The 25,962-nt window shown below is 39.5% G+C and overlaps 1 protein-coding gene across 4 annotated transcripts in view; it reads right to left on the bottom strand.

Moving 5' to 3' along the window:
* ARHGDIB (Rho GDP dissociation inhibitor beta) overlaps positions 1-25,962 on the bottom strand; it is a 405,195-nt gene that overhangs the window by 41,391 nt on the left and 337,842 nt on the right. For 3 of the 4 annotated variants that reach the window (XM_044068142.1, XM_044068121.1, XM_044068136.1), the window contains one exon: positions 17,694-17,770. In XM_044068142.1, coding sequence (XP_043924077.1) covers positions 17,694-17,770 — 77 coding nt within the window. Of the gene's footprint in view, positions 1-10,298; positions 10,376-17,693; positions 17,771-25,962 lie in introns of all 4 variants that reach the window. The other variant, XM_044068129.1, reaches the window with a different exon arrangement.

Raw genomic sequence — 25,962 nt, 5'->3', positions numbered from 1 at the left:
ATTTTGACCTCATCAGAGTTGCCACAGTTTCCTGTTCCTTCCCTTGCTGTATAACTCCAACTGAATTTTTGTATTGGTTTCCTACTGAAGACTCCAAAGTATCTACATATGGCAACTGATTAGATGTTTCCCACTCCACTGGTTTCTCTTTAATTTGGGGACTCATTGTTCTAGCATGCTATGATGTTATAAGAGTTAGATGTTCTACACTAAACCGTTGACTTTGCAGGTAATCCATAAGTTCAGTTTCTATTTCTTTAACCTCTCCATTACTAATCCTCTTTCCTATTATCCTCCTTTACTTTTTTTTGTATTGTAAAATTTTCCATATCTGGATGCCTTCCCTTGTATTTCTCTTTAAATATCATTGGTGCTGCCTTTTTTGTACTGATTAGTTTTGCTTTCTCCTTTGCATAAATATTGCACCATATTAAATATTTTTCCCTATGTCCCTATTTCCCCTTCAGATGTATCTCACTCCTCCTGTTTCTCCTTACTTTGGGGACTCATTGTTCCATCATGTTGTTATATGACCTGTGTTAGACTTTCTACATTAAATCCTTCAATTAACAGATGTTCCATAACTTCATTTCCTATTTATTTACTTTTACATTACTAAGCTTCTGTTCTGCGTCCCATTTGTGATTTTATTTTTTGTACTCTGAAATTTTCCATATCTAGGTGCGTTTGCCTGTATTTCTCGTTGGCAATCTTTGGAGGTGCTTTTTTATTAATTAATTTGGTTTTCTCCTTTGCATAAACATTACACTCTATCAGATCTCTCTTTCTTTCCCATGTCCACACTTCTTTTTTATACCCTTCAAAAAATTCTATATTTTGTTCTTTATATTCTTTCACTTCCTTGGTTGCTTCTTTTTTTTCAAAAGGCTCAAGGTTTCTTGGTCTATATAATGTTTTGTTCATGAATCTGTTGTATTTGTGAATACAGATTTTCATCTGAAGCTTTTGATATTTTTCTTGTACAATTATTTTTCTTTCTCTAATTTCTCTCTTATTTTTTTTGTATATCTTCTGCCCAGAAATACTGGGCTTGTTGCATAATAGTAACAATACATAATTTCTTTCTTATCCTCAGTAGTCCACTCCATCATCTTTATAGCTCTTTCTTGGCCTGTCAGCTTTTGTGTTTTTGTGGATTATTACTTCTTCCTACTATGGGGGGGGGGGCATGGTAGAGTGTTGTCATGATTCTTGAGACTTCACACTACATTCTCAGCAGTTGTTGTTTTGCTTTGTTTTGCTTCAAGTCAGTAACATTGTTACTGTTAAACAGGCAGCCCCTATAATTCAGAAAAAGGCTCACCTTTTGCAGTAATTGCCTACAAAAAATAGGTTAATTACCACACCTGTAAACACACTCCCACATCCACCCACCAACAAACAACTCACCCATAGTTGATCAGAGTTACAAAACACTCACTTATTCACCAACATGCATGCTCAGCAGACACACACACACACACACACACACACACACACACACACACACACACACACACACACACACACACACACACACACACACACTCATGTAGTGTCATTCATGCTTCTACACTCATGTACACACATGCATCTACACACACGCGCACACACGCACACACACACACACACACACACACACACACACACACACACACACACACACACACACAAAACACCAACAACCCTCCACTCCCATATCTTCAATGAAATTGCCTGCACTGTGATCATTTCCATAGTAGTGAATAGGTGACTGCTGTCTTTTGTCAATGTTCAATGTTTCCTGATAGAACAAAATCACTCAGCAGAGTAAATCAGGAGCTGTTGGAATTTCTGGGGTAGAGCAAATGACTAATTAGCATTGGCCACTTCACCAGATTGCTACATTAGGATTTAGCTTTGCCAGCAAGACCGCACTATGTGCTGAGGCCCATTCTGGTAAGACCCCTCAGCAGTAGCATGCTCTAAGAATATAAAAAGCATATGCTTAGTACATATGGCTAAGTATCGTATGGCCTTCATGATAGTTTGCTAGTTTTGTTCCTATGTTTCTACTGGAAATGCACAGAAAAGTTCTACAATGTTCTTTAACATAGTTGTGGATGGACTTGACTTGTGCTCAACACTTATCCTGGATGAGGACATCATTGCCAGAGATGACTGGATGGCAGTTTCAACCTAGGAACGCGCAACAATCATCAACAATTTCAGTGAGTAAAACAGCATGCATATCAGTAAATATAGCTAACTGAATGATTTATTTTGGCTTCTATTTTGGCTTCTACAGTTGCCTGTCTCATTGAGTGCCATTTTCCATCTCTGCTGTAGAATGTTGAAAGCTTTACAGCGTGTATGCAACCTTGCATAGTCAAATGATTACAGCTGCATAGAAAAAGCAGGGAATGGAAGACCAGCAGACTATCTGTGGGGAAAAAACTGTTGTCAGTTTTGTGGTTGTCATTTAGAATGGTACTGCTACTTGAAGGCAGTCCTCTGCTGCTGGGATATATGTGAATTAAGGTGAAAAAAAAAATAAAGTTGAAAAGGTCAGGAACTAAAATGGTGAGATGGGAACTGGGCTACAGGATGTACTGTGACAGGCTAATGCAGCAGTTTATTATTATTTTTTTCTGCACACTGTGCAATGAAGATATACAGCTATTAAACATTAATCTCACTGAGTTGTTTTACTAATCTTGATAGGGGACAGGGCAATGGGCATCCCAAGTCCTCCCAACGAATGCTGTAAGCAAAACAGAGATGTAGGAAAAAGTGTATGTCTGTGTGTGTGTGTGTGTGTGTGCGTACGTGCGTGCGTGTGTGTGTGTGTGTGTGTGTGTGTGTGTGTGTGTGTGTGTGTATGTTTGTGTATGTGTGGTTGTGACTGCAAATTCTGCAATGTAGATTTTCAGGAGAATGTCCCTATGTATATAAATGCTAACACATATATAACATGCATTGTTAATTACTCCTATAAACATACCATGATATTGTTGCATATTACTACAGAAAATATTGTAAATTATGAATACGCAAAGTTAGCCAAATTGTGGATGACTGCCTAAAATATCTAGTTGGACATGTCAGTAGGTAATTAAGAGAGCTTGCAAACAGAAAAATACACTAGAATAAAGACAGTATTTATACACTACTACCTCGCTTGTAGTAACTTGCAAAATTAACAGGTTTTTAAAGAATTCCTCTAAAGGAGTACATATAGTCTGGTACACTCTCCACCCCCTTGGCAAGGCTAGTAGATGAGAAAGACAATTAAAAAATACAGCTAGGTAAAAATCATATTGTGTGAAGATTACATAATAGCTTGCGCTGATTTGCAGAATATGTTAGTAAAGGTCCTCTGAAGAAAAATAAAATATCTCTAACTTTTACTCCTAGAATTAGGCTCTTGATTATGGATACAAAAACCTCATCCAGTTACCTACTACCTGCTAAAGTATGACCATTCACCAAACATTTTTTAAAGCATACTGCTGTAAAAGAAGAAACTTTCTAATAGCAGATACACTTTTGAAGATATTAATGATGAGGGGTTAGTACGTTCCATTCTCCAGAATGTTGTTGTTTGTCTTTCAGCTTTTCCCGGTTAGGGGTCGCCACAGCGGAACTCCGGTCCACTAATGATTGGCAGTTAGTTTTTATGGTGTCGAGTTGCCAGCCCGACACCCAACCTTCAACAAAGGCACGCCCATTCAACGCATGTCTTTTGAACACCCACTTGACCGTTGGGAGGACATGCAGACTCCACACAGAAGGCACTACCAACCCAAGCTGAGAATCGAATGGGAGAACCTCTTGCTGTGAGGCAACAACACTACCGATGCACTACCGCAAAAGTATGTTCCATTCTCCAGAATATTACACTTTTTTCCTCTTTGATAGTTTCACAAATTCATAGGTTTTGGTGAAGTATCCAGTGGTGGCTGGAGGCTTCAAATCAAAGGGGGGCTGCAGGAGACAGCAGAATGGGTGCTGCCAACTAGAAAGGGGTGGGGCTGTGCTAAAAACCGCAAAAACTGGGACTTTAATTAAATACACTGCCCTGGGTGCCAAGCCGTCATTATGAGAGTCCAATCAAGACAAAATGAAGTGTAGAAGAAAAAAATATTTCAATGCATTGGCTACATGACAGCTTACTTAATATCTAGATGGAAACAAAATGGTTGTAAGGCATGAAAAAAGAAATTACTTTTTAAATACATTACTGGAATGCCAGTCAAAATCAAGTATAAAAAAACAAAGTCAAATCACTTCTCCTTGCACTGCAGTTCTAATTATAATTTATATTCAGCTTTATAAAAGTACCAAGTAACATGCTGAAAGTAGCAATGTCTGTGATACCCCCACTTGTAAAAATGTTTCTTGGCCAAAAATGACCTGCTGCCTGACAATTATCTACTTGTTTCATGAGGAAAACATGATCAAAGTAAAAAATGAACAGCAAACAAGAAAGATGCTCAAGATAATTTGCTTAAATGATTACTGCACAGGTTATGGACCACACATGATAGATTGGCATTCCGTTTAGTTTACGGATAAAGCCTGCAAAGATGACTGCAAGTCTCCAACAAATGTAATGATCTTCTGAAAATACTGTAATCCTGTCCTTTATTACAAATACTGTCATATGCATTTCAATACCTAAGGTTTATACTCAATCTAGTTATGTAAATATTCTCTGCATGGCAACAGCAAAAAGGCTTTCAGTGTTGGTAATTCTTTAACAGTATGCTTATTAAAGCTTACTTGCATCTTACAATCTTCGTCAGGCTTACCTGATGGTCATTAAAGCATTGCTACTTAAACACAGAGAAACAGGCTCTGCAACAACATGCATTTTCTGAATAAGAAAAAGCATAAATCAACAGTATAAAAATATGACAGAAAACCAGAACATTCCGCAAAATCAAGGACAGATGAAAAGCCACTGTAGTACTTGTATCTACCTTGGATGGGAGGATACACTTCACACTTGCACTGCATAACTGCTGATTACCTTGCTTGGACACATCCAGAGTCACTGTGTGGGGGAGTGGGGTGCAACAAGTATATCACAATTTGAAATGTCTCTGGCTGACGGTGATGGCCCTGGCATATTTGTCATACCGCTCAACCTCAGAGCAAGAAATCTGGACAAATCCATAAATAGAAGTGGGACAAAGGCTCAAAATTAAGGACAATTTTTAAATATTGCTCTTATAAACTTAGAAAGATGATAGAATAGTAGGTCTTGCATTAGTATGAATTGTCTGATGGGTATGAAATCTGAAACTCAAATGTCTGTCATTATTTTCTAACTTCAATCTTTAATGATTTGCCATTAATTTGCCAGAAAATCACAATTTTAGGCAACATGGACCAAAAATGTGATGCAAAAATATAAAATAGCCACACAGTACAGCTAAGAACCTGTGAAAGAAGGGACACTTTTTTAATATTAGTACTGTTAACTTGAGCAGCTGACAAAATAGAGACTCTACATGCATTTCTGAAATTTAAAGTAATCTATTACTCTGATCATTACAGTTGTTTATTAATTGTAAACCCTCCATGTTTTCTTCCAAATTTGCAATTTTGCAGAGGGATTATTAGGGGTAGAGCAACATTCTGAGCCAAAACCGGGGACAGTTGTGAGGTTTGGATATACCTAATTCTATAAAGTGATTTATTTGCTCATACCTCTCAACCTCTTAATGCAGGAAATCTGAATAAGGCCAAATATATTGGGGGAACATACAAACAGTACTAAAAATTGCTCTTGTATAAACTTAGTTGACAGAATAACAGGTCTTGGTTTAGCATGCATTTTTCTGAAGGGTATGAAGTCTGAAACTCAATGTCTGTCATTATTTAGTGACTTCATTCCTAAACAATTTGCCAGAAAACCACAAATGTTATGAGGAACAAACCAAAAATAAAAAGCAAAAATCTATTCATTCTGCAAAAATCTGTACAGTTGAGAGGTATAGGTCAACCGGGGCTGAGTTTGCCACCCTTTACCCCTCACAAAATCATGGTCGAATGGAGCTTCCCCCCTCCAGCTATTCTAATGTCCCATTACTTGGCTATTTCCCCCCATTTACCATAAACACTGTAATGTGCTTACTGCTTTACTTCTATGATGATTTGGATTTAATTTAAAAGTTTTATTTTCCATTTTACAGCACAAACACTAATAGACATCTGCTAAACAAAGCAATGCAGTTTCACAATGAAAATAAACTTAGCATTAAAACTTCTCTTCCCTTGAAACTCACATTAATTGAAACAGCATTGAAACCCACATTAAAAAAAAAATACATCTGGCCAGTGGCAGATAAACATTAACTCTGGGCTGTTTTCAAATCATAGCCCCCTTACACAGGAAGCATACACGTATTACTTGATGCACTTTCCTGATTGTATTAAATTATATTCCTTGTATAATACAGTACAGTTAGAGGGCATTTTAAATTTATTGTTTTGAACATTTTTTCCAGTAAACAATGAAACAAAATGCATGCACCACTAATGACAAAACTGCCCAATTCAGAACATTTTCATCATAAAAGTCTACTTAAACTTCTACAATCAACCAGTACCAGTAAATATGTACAATATCTGCTGAAGTAAAAGTAATCTAAATAATTCCACATTAAAGAGATCTATAACTAATGAAGAGGTTGCTGCTTGCACACAACTTTATATTTCATTGTTTCATTTACAAATAAAGTGCCTGCTGCTCTTGAGGAATAAATTGCCTATGCTGCATTAAAAAATGATAAGCTAGTAATATTGCAATAGGGAATGGATGGCAAACTAACAATTTTATCGTTACTAGATATCTCCGCCAAAGAGGACATTCTCAGGACTGCAGCATCCACCCCCTTTAAAAGTACAACACTGTACAGTATCAGTAATGCATCTATATACTGTGGGAGTAAAACCCATAGTCTTCTACATCAAAAGCAAGTATACTACTTGTTGTGCTATTAACAACACAACCAGACACAGCATAAGCAGCACTAAACATCTCTTCAAGCTCTCAGCTCCTTGTAAAATGCACTCAGCACTCAACTGTATCTCTCAACTTTGAAGCATAAGAAGTCTGGAAAAAGCCAAAATTTATTGGGTAGGACAAAAGCCAAAAAACTAGGGATACATTTTAAACATTGCTTGCATAATCTTGGAAAGTTGCTAGAATAAAATGCTATGTTACTACCATGCATTTCACTGCCAAGGCTTGAACCCAGGACCCTGTGCACTACAGTCAGAGCAACATACCACTATGCCAAAGCAGCTGTTTGTTGAAAGACAGGTAGACTGAAACTTAAATGGCTATCATTTATTGAATTCAGTTGTCACCATAGCTCTCAACTTCTTAGCACAAAACACCTAGATAAAGCCAATAACGGGGGAATACAACCCCCAAACACATTCAGTGAATACAGTTCTCACCATAGCTCTCAACCTGTTAGCACAAAAATCTGGACAAAGCCAATAATGGGGGAATACATCCCCAAAAATAGGGACAAATTTCAAATATTGATGATATAAACAGAAATTGCTAGAATAAAAGGCTTTGTGTTACCACATACTTTCTGAATAATATGAAGTCTGAAATTCAAATGCCTGTCATTATTTAGTGAATTCAAAATCCAGAAAAAAACACAGATTTTATAAGGAACACAGCAAAAATATGAGGCAAAATTTCAGAAGTGGTGGTTGGTAGGGAATTCAAGCTCTTACTACCTACTCCCAAAGTACAGGGTTTGAGTCTAGCTACCAGGTATATTTCCTGCCTTCTTTCTAGCTACTGGGGCATTTACACACACATGCACACACACACACACACACACACACACACACACACACACACACACACACACACACACACACACACACACACACACACCCTTCAGAGAGCCAATGTCCTGTCCTTCTATTGCGAGAGCAGGTTTCAGCCTGCAGACATTGAAGTCTGATCCATTTCCAGTCTATGCAGCTGTAACTGCATAGACGTCTGGGATCTTTGCTGTTGCATGTGGTCTTCCTAATCTGGACTGTCTCACTAGCAGTCTGGATTCTGTGCACATGCTCTGGACTGGTTCAGTAGCAGTCCTGACTCAGAAATGTTGTGAAAGCGCATGCGCGAGTTCTGGGACTTGCGTTTGTTGTTTTATTTATTTTTTCTTTTGTTTTTTCTTTTTTTTTTCTTTTGTACAGCTGGGTGGGGGCTGCAGTCCTGCAGCCCAAAAGCTCGAGCTGCCCCTGGAAGTATCTGCTTATTTCTGACATACCTGAAACAAACCTGTGTCACAACGCACACTTCTTCTTTAACACTAACCCAACTTTAAAAATTCTTGACAACTGGAAGACCCAGCCCCAATCATAACCACCACTTTGAAGTCCAACTTTACAATACTGATTAGAGATAGTCCCAAAATAAGTGTGTAGATTATTTAAAATGCCTTCTTAGAATAATACAGGTTCAGAATCCAGGAAAATCTTAATCTCAACCCTAATCTCAGGTCTGTGACCTGACAGTCAGTGTGACAGGTGAATATCTGAATTAAGTCTTGACAGGTGGCCACAGCGCACCTCTAAGCTTAATTCCTTACTCTGACATAAAGTATAACAGGACCTCCAACCTAAGTCTAACTGTAGTCCCAGTACTTAAGACTGCAGTTGTGGCTAAGATTACATTTATACTTTGGATTAGATAGGGCCACATTCAAAAAGGTTAACATGAGGTGTATATGATGTTTACAGGTCTCTCTAACCTTTTTGAATTCAAAGACTGCCCTAACATAAAATCAAGGAGCTCCGAGTTGAATACAACAGGGACAGGTATAGGGTAAGTTGTGTTTGTGTGTGTGTGTGTGTGTGTGTGTGTGTGTGTGTGTGTGTGTGTGTGTGTGTGTGTGTGTGTGTGTGTATGTGTGTGTGTGTGTGTGTGTGTGTGTGTGTGCATTTTACTTTGTGTTTGTGTGAGTGACTGCAGGGGTGCCTCTGTTTTCACTATATGGCCTCCAACACTGTTATCTACCATGCACTGTATGGTAGTAGCCAGGTTTAGAAACAAGTAAATGAGTCCATAATGAGATTTTGCCTCATTACTTCTAAAATGTCTTCAAATCACAAAATAAGCATTCTGATAACAGGGTCTTTTTACTGCAGGCCTGTCATCTAGGGATCTTAATGAATTCCTGGGAGATTCCCAGAGTTCCAATGGAATGTGTTTAGCATTATAGTTTATGTTAGTACTACTGTTTGCCAGATATAGGTCATTGAGTAGGGTGGGAGGATGTAGTCATTCACAATGTCTAAGGCAGTTTTCAAGCTATTCTACATTTTCATGGATGCTTCCTCAGTTTTTTCTGATATTAGAAGGTTTCAGGTTTGAGGCTGGTCAAAGAACTTTATTTCTTAATGTTCTACTGTTTGCCATTTAAACCTCTTAAGTTCATTTTGGTCAAGGTTCACAGTTTTGACTTTCCAGTTTTACAATATACATAATATTGTAGTTCAGTTTGACCAGGTCAAACCTTAGTGGGGTTATGAAACTGCAATTACTACTGTTGCCATTTTGGCACTTAGAACCCCCCCCCCCATCTTTTAAAACAGCTTGTTCAAGGTCAGAGATGTTTTATAAGCTATTTGATAAGTGAATGAGGTGGACGATCCTGCTGAGTTCAGCCCCATTACTTTATCTGGACACTCCTTATCCTCATTTCACTCCATCTTATGACAAAATATATTTAAAACTGTGGTTTGTTTACTGTACTTATTTGTTTGTTTGTTTAGCCATGACGTAGTGTCTAGGTCAAAAGACACATTATACTCTTTGCATCAAAAGAAGTAGCACTGTTGGAAATCAAAGTCAAGGAAATGAGAATCTTTCCTAGGAAATGGATCAATAATCCTTGGGAGAAAGTTCTCTTCCTAATTGAGACATTTAAAATGGTCCCAACTTTACCTTCATAAAAAGAGAGAAAGCAAGAAGTCAACTCTTAATTGTTTGTCTTAATCTTTGTTAAAAAGTATATTTTTTGTCTGTGTAACTATGCTTGTAATCCTTTTATCTTCATTTGATTTGAGGCCATTGTACATTATGTAAATAGTTCATTTACCTTTTTCTTGTTTGATTTGTAAAAGTTATTAATTGTTATTTTAAAAAAAAAAATTGAATAAAATTATTTGACAAAAAAAAGTGATTTGGCTGCAGATTCTGATGATATATATTCTTCACTTGTATCACACAGTTACTCAGCGGTTGCTGTAAAACACAATTCTCTTACCTTAAAACAAATCTTTGCTCTGTATTCAACTCCTTCCTTTAACACAAAATTCATCTTCTTTATAGCCTCAAGATCACCTGTATAACAAAGCAGAAAAGAAGTAATTAGTGAGATAGGCATATAATGTCTGAAATAAACATTTACAACTCTCAAGAAAGTGGTGGATAACAATCCATACTACATGAATGTGAGACATAAATTCTACAACAAAATGATATACTTAGGCAAGTTTGCGGAGGAGTGTGAAACATTACTGATGACAAAGGTAAATGATTGTCCACTGTGCACTTAGCAGAAAGCAAAATAAAACTGATTTATAATTTGTTTGGAAAACTGTAGACACTATATTTAGATTTTCTTGATCTTCTTCTTACATTATCATACTGACAAAATAATGGCAGTGAAGATCTGATTTCCACTGTTTGTACACATACATGCATTGTTCAGAAAACTGTGGATCTCCTTAGGTCTGTTGCATTACTCAGACATAATCAACTGTTGGTGGCCGAATAGTGAGCTTACATTACCTGTCATGGATGTACATCCATAGCAGATGGCCATGTCATGCACAACACAGCTAAAAAGTAGAGATCAACATTTGTAGTATGTGTCCAGACATTCCGTAGCATCTAACTGAGGTGTTCAGTTGGGTCTACCTGAAAACGTCGAAAGTGCACAACGCCGCCGACGAGAACACCCACACCGGAAGATCGACAACGGAGAAGACCGACATTTGAGAATACCGACGCTGAGAACACCGACATGTTAAGGTAAGTGTGTAATAGGGACGGATGTTAGGGTCAGGGTGTGGGTAAGGTAAGTGTGTGATAGTGACAGACGTTAGGGTAGAGTGCGGGTCAGGTAAGTGTGCGATAGTGACGGACTTTAGGTTTAGGGGCAGGTTAAGTGAGTTAGGGTTAGGGTGCAGGCAAGCTAAGTGTGCGATGGTGACGGACTTGAGGGTTAGGGGCAGATTAAGTGATTTAGGGTTAGGGTGCAGGTAAGGTAAGTGTGCGATAGTGACGGACCTTAGAGTTGGGGTTTGGGTTAAGGTTAGTGCATAGATAGTTGTGTATGTAAGGTTTAGTCTAGTTTTGTAAGGTTTTTGGTGTGCTTGTGTTATGTGTGTGTTTTTTGGGAAGGGTATTTGTTTTGTTGATTGTCGGGATTTTGGTTTGTCGGGCATGTGAAGTTTTGTGTTTTTGAACTTTCTTTTTTTGTCAGTTTTTTCATGTTGGTTATTTTGTTGTCAGTGTTTTGGCGTGTCGGTGTTATCAGGTAGACCCTTTCAGTTAGGGTATTCTAAGAAGAAATTGATTATACAACATTCTAAGTAAGTATGTGTGTTGCTGTGTAAATAACGCCCATCCAGAGGCATTATGAGGCTCTCTGTCTACAGTGTTGGGCCTCTTCACCTCTGGAAGGGTATTATTTACACAGTAACACACACCCTGGAGGGCATTATTGCATTAAGAGAATGGGCTATCTGTAACATTGTCCTGTTTTTCCCATTTATTCATTTTTTATTACTATTTTTTTTTATATATTTTTGATGTAAAAGAGTTCCTCCACCTAATGTTTCAAAGTCGGTGCAGTATATGTAAATGATGCTGGAAGCATTTTGCATCCAAAATATAACATTTTTATAAAAAAAAAATCTAGATATTTACTTTATTTGTTGGTCCTTTACTCCTAAAATGTGTGGTTTGTTGCCAGTCAGTGGGGACTGAAGTCACTAAATAATGACATACATTTGTCTGTCAGACTTTATTTCCATCAGAAAATTAATGCTAACACAAATCCTGTTACTTAAGCTAATTTTTATTTTAATAAGAACAATATTTAAAATATGTTCCTAGTTTTGAGCCTTTGTTCCCCCTTTATTTTAGGCTTCATCCCGATATCTTGAGCTAGGAGGTTGGATTCAAGTGGTACGCAAGCCTCTTTACAACTGCTGTTGCCAGCGCTTTTACTCTTCACTATCTGCCTCTCTCTGACTCACACGAACCTCGCTTTCAAGCACACAAGCACACATGCACTCAAACACAGACAGGAACATAAACACACACTCACACAGACAAAACCAATCAATCTCGCTGTCACTCACATGCACGCATACACTCACACACACAGATATAAACACACACTTTTTTTAATTACATTTTTTTTTATATATATATTTTACACTCACTAAACAGCAAAAGCACTGTTTAGCAAATGTAAAATAATAGTGACCATTAGGTTACTTTCAGTCCAAGCTCCATGGCAACTTGATATGTTGCCATTATGCGGCGAACTCATTTTTTAGTGGGCATTGCATGTAGATTTACCCTGTGTGAGAACATTTGTTATACAATCAGGGTGCCAGTGTACAGGTCACCCATTCTCTAAGGAAGATTATGTGTCATAGGCTCATTCATATGTCTCGTCTAGGCTGACCGGATCTAACCAGCCCTCCCCCTCTTTGTAATTATTAATAGTCATTCAAAAGACCACCCTTGTGCATAATGTTGAATCTCTGAAAAGACCACAAAGCAATACACAGACAAACATGTAGTTTTACTTTTATTACAGAGCTTCTCTTTGACAATCTCACATACACAGAAGCACAGTGAAAAAAGATATAAAATAAATTCAAATCTTTCATAGTGTAATACAGTATGTATATGGGGCAGATGAATGTATGATCATCCAACTTGCCTTTATATAAATATGCTGCATGGGAGTGAAGGAGTATTATTCCACAGTAGTCTGACATCTTGCGCAGAATTAGTTTCTCTACCATGTGCACAGTGAATGCCAGGATGGGCTATGGTTCTCTCAAACCCTAAACTGAATATGGATACTCAGAGAATAAATTAATGCATTGTGCAATGTTATGGGACATTTCAAAGCTATATAAGATAGAATTTTTGTCTCATTTCTGTTTGAATGTAGCAAGAAATGAAGAATGGAGTCCCTAAATCCAACAGATTTGCATGGGGTCAATGATTGTGGTATGTTGGCAAGATATTATTTAATTCAACAGGATGATCATCAAATGCTAGACATCTTTAGGATTTTGATGGCAGAAGCAAATTCTTCAGCAGAGAAAAGGTCTGGTAGGTAATCTGTGGAGAAAAAAAGCTTGAGCTATATTTTTCTACTTGGTTGGTTAAGTATTTGGGAGGTAGTGCTGTGTCTGTGATTTTCAGGTGAAGATTAGCTATTATTGCAAATGAGTGTTTAATTGACTGAGTGCCTATCATTCTTGCTTATTTCCTTTATGCTCTAAGAACAAACAAATACTGCTGTAAATTAGGAATCTAACCTCACCCATGGTCAAAGCTGTTGAGGTTCATAGGTTCATAGGACGATACTAGGCTATTGGCCCAGAGGCCCTTATTAGCCTAGCCAAGAATTTTGCCCATGTTCCCACAAAGTCAGTGTCTGTTTCCCCTGTCCAGCAGGGAAACAGGTGGGATCCTAAGGGTGCATTTTCTGTTTTCTATCTAGTTGTCCAGGTTCCTCTTAAAGAGGGCTAGTGAGGTACTCTGCTTGACATGGAGAGGGAGTCTATTCCACAAATGGGAGAGTCTTTGGGACACAAGTCTATCTCGCCAACAAGTTCTATTAATGTCACAGACCAGGTTGAGGCCTTGCGTGCAGCTTGTATTAGTGGAGTTTGACTTACAGATATGCAGCAACTCCTTCAAGGCTGGGTCTGAGACGGCCTTGTATACAAGGCACAGGTCATCTCTGGGCAGTCTGTATGAGACTGAGTACAAGGACAGGGCTTTTAGCCTATCCGTATAGGATAGGTGTCTGAGATCCTGGATTTTCCTGGTCAGGAACCTCTGTGGTCTCTCCACCTATTGCATGTGCTTGGCAAGGTACATGCTGAAGGGAGCATTGTACTCGATAACGGGTCTGAAAAGGGCAGAGTACAGGGATGTTAATGAACTCCTTGTTCCTGGATGAAATACCGTTACTTATGAGGTGGGCCGTGTAGAAAGTCTTCTGTACAACAGAGGCAATGCGGTGGTCAAAAGTCAGGCTGCTATCAACCTGGGTGCCCAAGTCCCTCACAACTGATTGTATGCTTAGTATGTTGTTATTAATGTGATAATTAGTGGGGACACCATTTACTCCAAAGGCGATAATGATGCATTTCTTGGCATTCAGTTTGAGGCCATGCGTCTGGCACCAGTCATTAGTGATTAGTGAAATGGTGACTTCGAAAGTGATTACTTTATGGTTGGATTTTTCCAAGGAGGATGACACTGTAGGGGTGCCATTCATGTTTGGGCTAGAACAGGTCATCCAGTCTATGTTTGGGTAGTTAAAGTTACTCAGGATCAGGTTAGATGGTTGAATCTTGATGGATTCAAGTATGTCCAGATAGGTAGAGTGGGTGTCCTGAGTCATGGTTGGGGGTCTGTAGCTAGCTATGATTTGAATAGGTGTTTTGTCAACAGTTAACTGCTCCTGGAGTGTCTCCTGTGTGTCATACTGTGTGACCAGCCTGGAGGTGTGTATGCCTTTGATAAATATTGAAACTCCACCTCCTTTGGCTTTGTACCCCTCCATTTGGGATCTGTCTGGACAAAGCCAATAATGGGGGAATACATCCCCAAAAATAGGGACAAATTTCAAATATTGATGATTTAAACAGAAATTGCTAGAATAAAAGGCTTTGTGTTACCACATACTTTCTGAATAATATGAAGTCTGAAATTCAAATGCCTGTCATTATTTAGTGAATTCAAAATCCAGAAAAAACACAGATTTTATAAGGAACACAGCAAAAATATGAGGCAAAATTTCAGAAGTGGTGGTTGGTAGGGAATTCAAGCTCTTACTACCTACTCCCAAAGTACAGGGTTTGAGTCTAGCTACCAGGTATATTTCCTGCCTTCTTTCTAGCTACTGGGGCATTTACACACACACACACACACACACACACACACACACACACACACACACACACACACACACACACACACACACACACACACACACACACACTTCAGAGAGCCAATGTCTTGTCCTTCTATTGCAAGAGCAGGTTTCAGCCTGCAGACATTGAAGTCTGATCCCATTCCAGTCTATGCAGCTGTAACTGCATAAACTTCTGGGATCTTTGCTGTTGCATGTGGTCTTCCTAATCTGGACTGTCTCACTAGCAGTCTGGATTCTGTGCACATGCTCTGGACTGGTTCAGTAGCAGTCCGGACTCAGAAATGTTGTGAGTGCGCATGCGCGAGTTCTGGGACTTGCGTTTGTTGTTTTATTTATTTTTTCTTTTGTGTTTTATTTTTCTTTCTTTTGTACAGCTGGGTGGGGGCTGCAGTCCTGCAGCCCAAAAGCTCGAGCCGCCCCTGGAAGTATCTGCTTATTTCTGACATACCTGAAACAAACCTGTGTCACAACGCACACTTCTTCTTTAACACTAACCCAACTTTAAAAATTCTTGACAACCGGAAGACCCAGCCCCAATCATAACCACCACTTTGAAGTCCAACTTTACAATACTGATTAGAGATAGTCCCAAAATAAGTGTGTAGATTATTTACAATGCCTTCTTAGAATAATACAGGTTCAGAATCCATGAAAATCTTAATCTCAACCCTAATCTCAAGTCTGTGACCTGACAGTCAGTGTGACAGGTGAATATCTGAATTAAGTCTTGACAGGTGGCCACAGCGCACCTCTAAGCTTAATTCCTTACTCTGACATAAAGTATAACAGGACCTCCAACCTAAGTCTAACTGTAGTCCCAGTACTTAAGACTGCAGTTGTGGCTAAGATTACATTTATACTTTGGATTAGATAAAGGGCCACATTCATAAAGGTTAACATGAGGTGTATATGATGTTTACACCTCTCTCTAACCTTTTTGAATTCAAAGACTGCCCTAACATAAAGTCAAGGAGCTCCGAGTTGAATACAACAGGGACAGGTATAGGGTAAGTGGTGTTTGTGTGTGTGTGTGTGTATGTGTGTGTGTGTGTGTGTGTGTGTGTGTGTGTGTGTGTGTGTGTGTGTGTGTGTGTGTGTGTGTGTGTGTGTGTGTGTGTGCATTTTACTTTGTGTTTGTGTGAGTGACTGCAGGGGTGCCTTTGTTTTCACTATATGGCCTCCAACACTGTTATCTACCATGTACTGTATGGTAGTAGCCAGGTTCAGAAACAAGTAAATGAGTCCATAATGAGATTTTGCCTCATTACTTCTAAAATGTCATCAAATCGCAAAATAAGCATTCTGATAACAGGGTCTTTTTACTGCAGGCCTGTCATCCCATGCTAGGGATCTTAATGAATTCCTGGGAGATTCCCAGAGTTCCAATGGAATGTGTTTAGCATTATAGTTTATGTTAGTACTACTGTTTGCCAGATATAGGTCATTGAGTAGGGTGGGAGGATGTAGTCATTCACAATGTCTAAGGCAGTTTTCAAGCTATTCTACATTTTCATGGATGCTTCCTCAGTTTTTTCTGATATTAGAAGGTTTCAGGTTTGAGGCTGGTCAAATAACTTTATTTCTTAATGTTCTACTGTTTGCCATTTAAACCTCTTAAGTTCATTTTGGTCAAGGATCACAGTTTTGACTTTCCAGTTTTACAATATACATAATATTGTAGTTCAGTTTGACCAGGTCAAACCTTAGTGGGGTTATGAAACTGCAATTACTACTGTTGCCGTTTTGGCACTTAGAACCCCCCCCCTCATCTTTTAAAACAGCTTGTTCAAGGTCAGAGATGTTTTATAAGCTATTTGATAAGTGAATGAGGTGGACAATCCTGCTGAGTTCAGTCCCATTCCTTTATCTGGACACTCCTTATCCTCATTTCACTCCAGCTTATGACAAAATATATTTAAAACTGTGGTTTGTTTACTGTACTTATTTGTTTGTTTGTTTAGCCATGACGTAGTGTCTAGGTCAAAAGACACATTATACTCTTTGCATCAAAAGAAGTAGCACTGTTGGAAATCAAAGTCAAGGAAATGAGAATCTTTCCTAGGAAATGGATCAATAATCCTTGGGAGAAAATTTTCTTCCTAATTGAGACATTTAAAATGGTCCCAACTTTACCTTCATAAAAAGAGAGAAAGCAAGAAGTCAACTCTTAATTGTTTGTCTTAATCTTTGTTAAAAAGTATATTTTTTGTCTGTGTAACTATGCTTGTAATCCTTTTATCTTCATTTGATTTGAGGCCATTGTACATTATGTAAATAGTTCATTTACCTTTTTCTTGTTTGATTTGTAAAAGTTATTAATTGTTGTTTTAAAAAAAAAATTGAATAAAATTATTTGACAAAAAAAAGTGATTTGGCTGCAGATTCTGATGATATATATTCTTCACTTGTATCACACATTTACTCAGCGGTTGCTGTAAAACACAATTCTCTTACCTTAAAACAAATCTTTACTCTGTATTCAACTCCTTCCTTTAACACAAAATTCTTCTTCTTTATAGCCTCAAGATCACCTGTATAACAAAGCAGAAAAGAAGTAATTAGTGAGATAGGCATACAATGTCTGAAATAAACATTTACAACTCTCAAGAAAGTGGTGGATAACAATCCATACTACTTGAATGTGAGACATAAATTCTTCAACAAAATGATATACTTAGGCAAGTTTGCGGAGGAGTGTGAAACATTACTGATGACAAAGGTAAATGATTGTCCACTGTGCACTTAACAGAAAGCAAAATAAAACTGATTTATAATTTGTTTGGAAAACTGTAGACACTATATTTAGATTTTCTTGATCTTCTTCTTACATTATCATACTGACAAAATAATGGCAGTGCAGATCTGATTTCCACTGTTTGTATACATACATGCATTGTTCAGAAAACTGTGGATCTCCTTAGCTCTGTTGCACTACTCAGACATAATCAACTGTTGGTGGCCAAATAGTGAGCTTACATTACCTGTCATGGATGTACATCCATAGCAGATGGTCATGTCATGCACAACACAGCTAAAAAGTAGAGATCAACATTTATAGTATGTGTCCAGACATTCCGTAGCATCTAACTGAGGTGTTCAGTTGGGTCTACCTGAAAACGCCGAAAATGCACAACGCCGACGACGAGAACACCCACACCGGAAGATCGACAACGGAGAAGACCAACATTTGAGAATACCGACGCTGAGAACACCGACATATTAAGGTAAGTGTGCGATAGGGACGGACGTTAGGGTCAGGGTGTGGGTAAGGTAAGTATGTGATAGTGACAGACGTTAGGGTAGAGTGCGGGTCAGGTAAGTGTGCGACAGTGATGGACTTTAGGTTTAGGGGCAGGTTAAGTGAGTTAGGGTTAGGGTGCAGGCAAGGTAAGTGTGCGATGGTGACGGACTTGAGGGTTAGGGGCAGATTAAGTGATTTAGGGTTAGGGTGCAGGTAAGGTAAGTGTGCGATAGTGACGGACCTTAGAGTTGGGGTTTGGGTTAAGGTTAGTGCATAGATAGTTGTGTATGTAAGGTTTAGTCTAGTTTTGTAAGGTTTTTGGTGTGCTTGTGTTGTGTGTGTGTTTTTTGGGAAGGGTATTTGTTTTGTTGATTGTCGGGATTTTGGTTTGTCGGGCATGTGAAGTTTCGTGTTTTTGAACTTTCTTTTTTTGTCAGTTTTTTCATGTCGGTTATTTTGTTGTCAGTGTTTTGGCATGTCGGTGTTATCAGGTAGACACTTTCAGTTAGGGTATTCTAAGAAGAAATTGATTATACAACGTTCTAAGCAAGCATGTGTGTTGCTGTGTAAATAACGCCCATCCAGAGACATTATGAGGCCCTCTGTCTACAGTGTTATGCCTCTTCACCTCTGGAAGGGTATTACTTACACAGTAACACACACCCTGGAGGGCATTATTGCATTAAGAGAATGGGCTATCTGTAACATTGCCCTGTTTTACCCATTTATTCATTTTTTTATTACTATATTTTTTTTTATATATTTTTGATGTAAAAGAGTTCCTCCACCTAATGTTTCAAAGTCGGTGCAGTATATGTAAATGATGCTGGAAGCATTTTGCATCCAAAATATAACATTTTTATAAAAAAAATCTAGATATTTACTTTATTTGTTGGTCCTTTACTCCTAAAATGTGTGGTTTGTTGCCAGTCAGTGGGGACTGAAGTCACTAAATAATGACATACATTTGACTGTCAGACTTTATTTCCATCAGAAAATTAATGCTAACACAAATCCTGTTACTTAAGCTAATTTTTATTTTTATAAGAACAATATTTAAAATATGTTCCTAGTTTTGAGCCTTTGTTCCCCCTTTATTTTAGGCTTCATCCAGATATCTTGAGCTAGGAGGTTGGATTCAAGTGGTACGCAAGCCTCTTTACAACTGCTGTTGCCAGCCTGGCAGTGCTCCATCGCTTTTACTCTTCACTATCTGCCTCTCTCTGACTCACACGCACCTCGCTTTCAAGCACACAAGCACACATACACTCAAACACAGACAGGAACATAAACACACACACACATATACTCACACAGACAAAACCAATCAATCTCGTTGTCACTCACATGCACGCATACACTCACACACACAGATATAAACACACACTTTTTTTAATTACATTTTTTTTATATATATATATATATTTTACACTCACTAAACAGCAAAAGCATTGTTTAGCGAATGTAAAATAATAATGACCATTAGGTTACTTTCAGTCCAAGCTCCATGGCAACTTGATATGTTGCCATTATGCGGCGGACTCATTTTTTAGTGGGCATTGCATGTAGATTTACCCTGTGTGAGAACATTTGTTATACAATCAGGGTGCCAGTGTACAGGTCACCCATTCTCTAAGGAAGATTATGTGTCATAGGCTCATTCATATGTCTCGTCTAAGCTGACCGGATCTAACCAGCCCTCCCCCTCTTTGTAATTATTAATAGTCATTCAAAAGACCACCCTTGTGCATAATGTTGAATCTCTGAAAAGACCACAAAGCAATACACAGACAAACATGTAGTTTTACTTTTATTACAGAGCTTCTCTTTGACAATCTCACATACACAGAAGCACAGTGAAAAAAGATATGAAATAAATTCAAATCTTTCATAGTGTAATACAGTATGTATATGGGGCAGATGAATGTATGATCATCCAACTTGCCTTTATATAAATATGCTGCATGGGAGTGAAGGAGTATTATTCCACAGTAGTCTGACATCTTGCGCAGAATTAGTTTCTCTACCATGTGCACAGTGAATGCCAGGATGGGCTATGGTTCTCTCAAACTCTAAACTGAATATGGATACTCAGAGAATAAATTAATGCATTGTGCGATGTTATGGGACATTTCAAAGCTATATAAGATAGAATTTTTGTCTCATTTATGTTTGAATGTAGCAAGAAAGGAAGAATGGAGTCCCTAAATCCAACAGATTTGCATGGGGTCAATGATTGTGGTATGTTGGCAAGATATTATGTAATTCAACAGGATGATCATCAAATGCTAGACATCTTTAGGATTTTAATGGCAGAAGCAAATTCTTCAGCAGAGAAAAGGTCTGGTAGGTAATCTGTGGAGAAAAAAAGCTTGAGCTATATTTTTCTACTTGGTTGGTTAAGTATTTGGGAGGTAGTGCTGTGTCTGTGATTTTCAGGTGAAGATTAGCTATTATTGCAAATGAGTGTTTAATTGAGTGCCTATCATTCTTGCTTATTTCCTTTATGCTCTAAGAACAAACAAATACTGCTGTAAATTAGGAATCTAACCTCACCCATGGTCAAAGCTGTTGAGGTTCATAGGTTCATAGGACGATACTAGGCTATTGGCCCAGAGGCCCTTATTAGCCTAGCCAATAATTTTGCCCATGTTCCCACAAAGTCAGTGTCTGTTTCCCCTGTCCAGCAGGGAAACAGGTGGGATCCTGAGGGTGCATTTTCTGTTTCCTATCTAGTTGTCCAGGTTCCTCTTAAAGAGGGCTAGTGAGGTACTCTGCTTGACATGGAGTAGGGAGTCTATTCCACAAATGGGAGAGTCTTTGGGACACAAGTCTATCTCGCCAACAAGTTCTATTAATGTCACAGACCAGGTTGAGGCCTTGCGTGCAGCTTGCATTAGTGGAGTTTGACTTACAGATATGCAGCAACTCCATCAAGGCTGGGTCTGAGACAGCCTTGTATACAAGGCACAGGTCATCTCTGGGCAGTCTGTATGAGACTGAGTACAAGGACAGGGCTTTTAGCCTATCCGTATAGGATAGGTGTCTGAGATCCTGGATTTTCCTGGTCAGGAACCTCTGTGGTCTCTCCACCTGTTGCATGTGCTTGGCAAGGTACATGCTGAAGGGAGCATTGTACTCTTTAACGGGTCTGAAAAGGGCAGAGTACAGGGATGTTAATGAACTCCTTGTTCCTGGATGAAATACCCTTACTTATGAGGTGGGCCGTGTAGAAAGTCTTCTGTACAACAGAGGCAATGCGGTGGTCAAAAGTTAGGCTGCTATCAACCTGGGTGCCCAAGTCCCTCACAGCTGATTGTATGCTTAGTATGTTGTTATTAATGTGATAATTAGTGGGGACACCATTTACTCCAAAGGAGATAATGATGCATTTCTTGGCATTCAGTTTGAGGCTATGCTTCTGGCACCAGTCATTAGTGATTAGTGAAATGGTGACTTCGAAAGTGATTACTTTATGGTTGGATTTTTCCAAGGAGGATGACACTGTAGGGGTGCCATTCATGTTTGGGCTAGAACAGGTCATCCAGTCTATGTTTGGCTAGTTAAAGTTACTCAGGATCAGGTTAGATGGTTGAATCTTGAAGGATTCAAGTATGTCCAGATAGGTAGAGTGGGTGTCCTGAGTCATGGTTGGGGGTCTGTAGCTAGCTATGATTTGAATAGGTGTTTTGTCAACAGTTAACTGCTCCTGTAGTGTCTCCTGTGCGTCATACTGTTTGACCAGCCTGGAGGTGTGTATGCCTTTGATAAATATTGAAACTCCACCTCCTTTGGCTTTGTAGCCCTCCATTTGGGATCTGAAAGGATGGTAGGATGAGTAACCTGGTAAGGCTGGGGTGCTCTCCACAGCTTTGAACTAGGCTTCAGTGACTGCATAAATATCAGCATCTCTTAGGGTGAGGAATGCTTACAATGAGTGCAGTTTCATGTTAAAACTCCTAGCGTTTAGCAGCATGACCTTTACATTTCATTTAGAATAAATGTTCACCTTGGTAATTTTGTCCTCGTGCCTAAAACAGGTAGTATGGGGGAGGCAAAAGCCTTTGCCAGAAGCCTGAACCCCAGGGAGACATCTGAAGGCCCTTTCTGGCAAAGCACAGTGGTCTGTCAAACATGTCCTCCCAGGCTGTCAGGTACTGGATCCACTTGGAATGACACCAGAAACTAAGCCAATTGTTAAAGTCAATTATTTTCTATTTGTACTGAAGCATCATACTGGGTCATGGTAGGATGCTGCTTAAGACTAGGGACATACCTGCCTGGGAAACATATTTAGTGAGCTCAATCATGTCTCTCTTCTTATAGTCCAGAGAGGTATGTCTCAAGTCATTCACACCAGCAAGGACTATGAAAGAGTCATAACAGTACCTGTTAAGAGACTTGGGTAGGTGCATGATATGGCAGATTCTTGCACCTGACAAGCAACTTACCATGACTTTCTCCTTGTCTAGCCTGGTGAGGGGCACTAGTATGTTGGGTTTATGGCTGGGCCTTAGAGGCTGTGAGACACAGGCGTGTGTACTATGTGTGGTGCTTGGTGCTGTGGGTTGTGATGTGTGTGTGTGATTTTGCCGCAGAGGTCTCTTTTGTTTAGGTATGTTTTTGCAGCTCCACAAAGTCTCATCTTCAATTTTTCCCTTGGAACTAGACAAACTTTCAACTTAAGCACTCAAGCCATTCATTTCTCAGCCCATCACTTGCTTAAAACTTATAGCAAGCACTTATAAGCCCTTGCACTAGACCCTCCTGTACTGCACAGAAGGACAAGGCTCTCTATTCAACGTTACCAACAGTTCACTGTACCTATCTAGGCATATCCAAAGGGCAGTTTCAGGTGTACTCTCTAGTCCAACTGGTGAATCTGGGCATTTTGAGGCAATGTTACAACTGCCTCATGTACACAGACAACCCCTCCTCCTACCACCAAACACTAATACATGCAAGAGATGCAGTTATACAGCCAAACTAGAGGCTAAGCTCTCTCAACCCAAGACTGGATCAGACAGTCAAGAGGAGAAGGGAAACACTTGCATTGCACCACCAGTCTTACACAGACCAATTAAACCAGCATTGGCAAAAAACACACATAAATACATGAAAACATACTCGGAGGCTCTAAATAAAAATCTGCAAAACCAGCAGAGACCTCCAGAGCAAACATCCAAGCAACATCCACCCCAACATAAACCATGAAACACATACTTCACAAAACCAGTGTGCCATGCAATCACAGCCCTTAAGGCAAAATAACATACCCAACATACTAGTAATAGGTGACTCTATAGTCAGGCACACTGAAGTCCCACTCACTAGGCTGAATAAGGAGAAGGTTACTGTTAGCTGCCTGTCAGATGCTAGGATCCACCACATAACACAAGCACTCAGGTCACTCTAGAACAAGTACAAATATGACTCTGTCATTGTCCATGTTGGTGTGAATGACCTGAGCCTCCCTGGACTACATGAAAAGAGACATGGAAGAGCTCTCTGATCACATAGCCCAGGCCGGTATGACCCTGACCCTGAGTAGCATCCTGCCCTCACCAAGAATGATACCACGGTATAAAGAAAAAAATTCTCAATTTCAACAATTGTCTAGGTTTCTGGTGTCATTCAAAGGGAATCCAGTGTCTGTCCACCAGGGATGACATGCTCGACAAGCCACGCTGCTTTGCTAGAGACAGCTTGCACCTGTCACCCATAGGTTTTCAAATGCTTGCCAAGGCTCTTGCCACCCCATAGTGCCTTTTTTAGGCAAGGTTTAAAAGACAAACCCACCACCGTAAATAGTACAAGTAACAAAAATCTGAAGGTAATGCTCCTCAATGCCAGAAGTCTAAACCTCAAAATGCATGCACTCGAGGCACTCCTCAGTATGGAGAAAATCGATATATGTGCAGTAACAGAAACCTGGTTTAAGGCTGCAGAGAGCACCCCAGCACTACCAGGCTACAACTCATACATACATTTCAGCCACAAAACCCAAACCGAAATACAAAAGGCAGGGGTGTATCCATATTCATCAAGGATACCCACACCTCCAGGTTAGTGGCACAGCACGATGCTTCAGAGATCATCCACGTGCAACTAACAATGGGTAAAACTGCAATTCTAATTGTAGCTTGCTACAGATCACCCACCATGTCTCAGGACCCCCATTCTGCATTTCTGGAAACACTGGGAAACATAAAGGTCCTACCAAACACCCTAATATTGGGTGATTTTAATTACCCAAATATTAACTGGGAGAACTACTCAAGTACTAACTTCCTTGCCCAACTTTTCTGAGAATTTATAAACTCAAACGCCCTGGTTCAACTGGTCAACACTTCCACCAGAGGTGACAACATATTGGACCTGGTCATCACCAACATGGGTGACCAGTGCTCCACACTAGAGGTCAACCCCCTGCTGGTTAGATCTGACCATAAACAAATCCCTTTGGATATCCATATTCCGCCCCCACCCCCGGACAAGAAAGCCACTGTGAAAAACTTTTCAAAAGCAAACTTCACGTTACTTAAGACTGAGGTGGAAAGTTTCAAAGCCCCCATGCTATAGGATAACACTGTCCGTGCTGCAAAATCCTTTACTAATGCATTCTATGGGCAGCTCCAAGAATGCTTGGATCGTGCCATCCCAAGCAAAACCAAGACTCACTCCTCCAAGAAAAGGAAACCAGTCTGGCGGTCTCCTGCCATAAACAAGCTATACAATAGAAGGAGGAAACTAATACAGAAAAGAGTAAAATCCCAAGAAGGGAAGACATCCCTGATCAGTATCAGCAAGACACTATGATCCCTCATAAAATCATCCAAGGCGAGCTTTGAAAGAAAAATTGCCAAGGACTCCAAAGATAACCACAAGGCATTCTTTAGCTATGTCAAGAATCTAAGTGGCAATGCTCAGATCCGCTCGGAGTTAGTGCAGAATGGCACAAAATACACTGAACGGACTGATATTGCCAACATCCTGGCAGACAGGTTCAGCACAAACTTCACCCCCCTCTCACCCCCAAAAGGGTCCATAACCATACCAGAAGAATGTAGAGTCCCTGAAATCACAGACACTCACATTAAAACAGCCCTCTCCAAAGCCAAAAACACAGCATCAATGGGACCGGATGGTGTCCCAGGCTGTGTCTTACACAAGCTCAAAGATGAACTAACCCCTCACCTAAACACACTGTTCAAATTCAGCCTCTCCACAGGCTACATACCCACAGAGTGGTGCACAGCAATGGTTATTCCACTCCACAAAGGTGGAGCTACAACAGACCTCTGGAACTATCACCCTATAAGCCTGACTAGCTTGGTCTGCAAGGCTATGGAGTGCACCATCATGGAACTCATTAAAAGAGACATTGGTAACCTCCAAACATTGAACCCTACCCAGTTTGGCTTTGTTAAGGGCAGATCATGCCTCCTAAACCTGGTGGACTTCTTTGAGACAGTTACCAAG

Source organism: Protopterus annectens, chromosome 1.part0 (genome assembly GCF_019279795.1).
Source record: "Protopterus annectens isolate FY-2018-M chromosome 1.part0, PAN1.0, whole genome shotgun sequence".
Classification (NCBI taxonomy): Eukaryota; Metazoa; Chordata; order Ceratodontiformes; family Protopteridae; genus Protopterus; species Protopterus annectens.
This window is presented reverse-complemented; position numbering and strand designations above follow the sequence as displayed.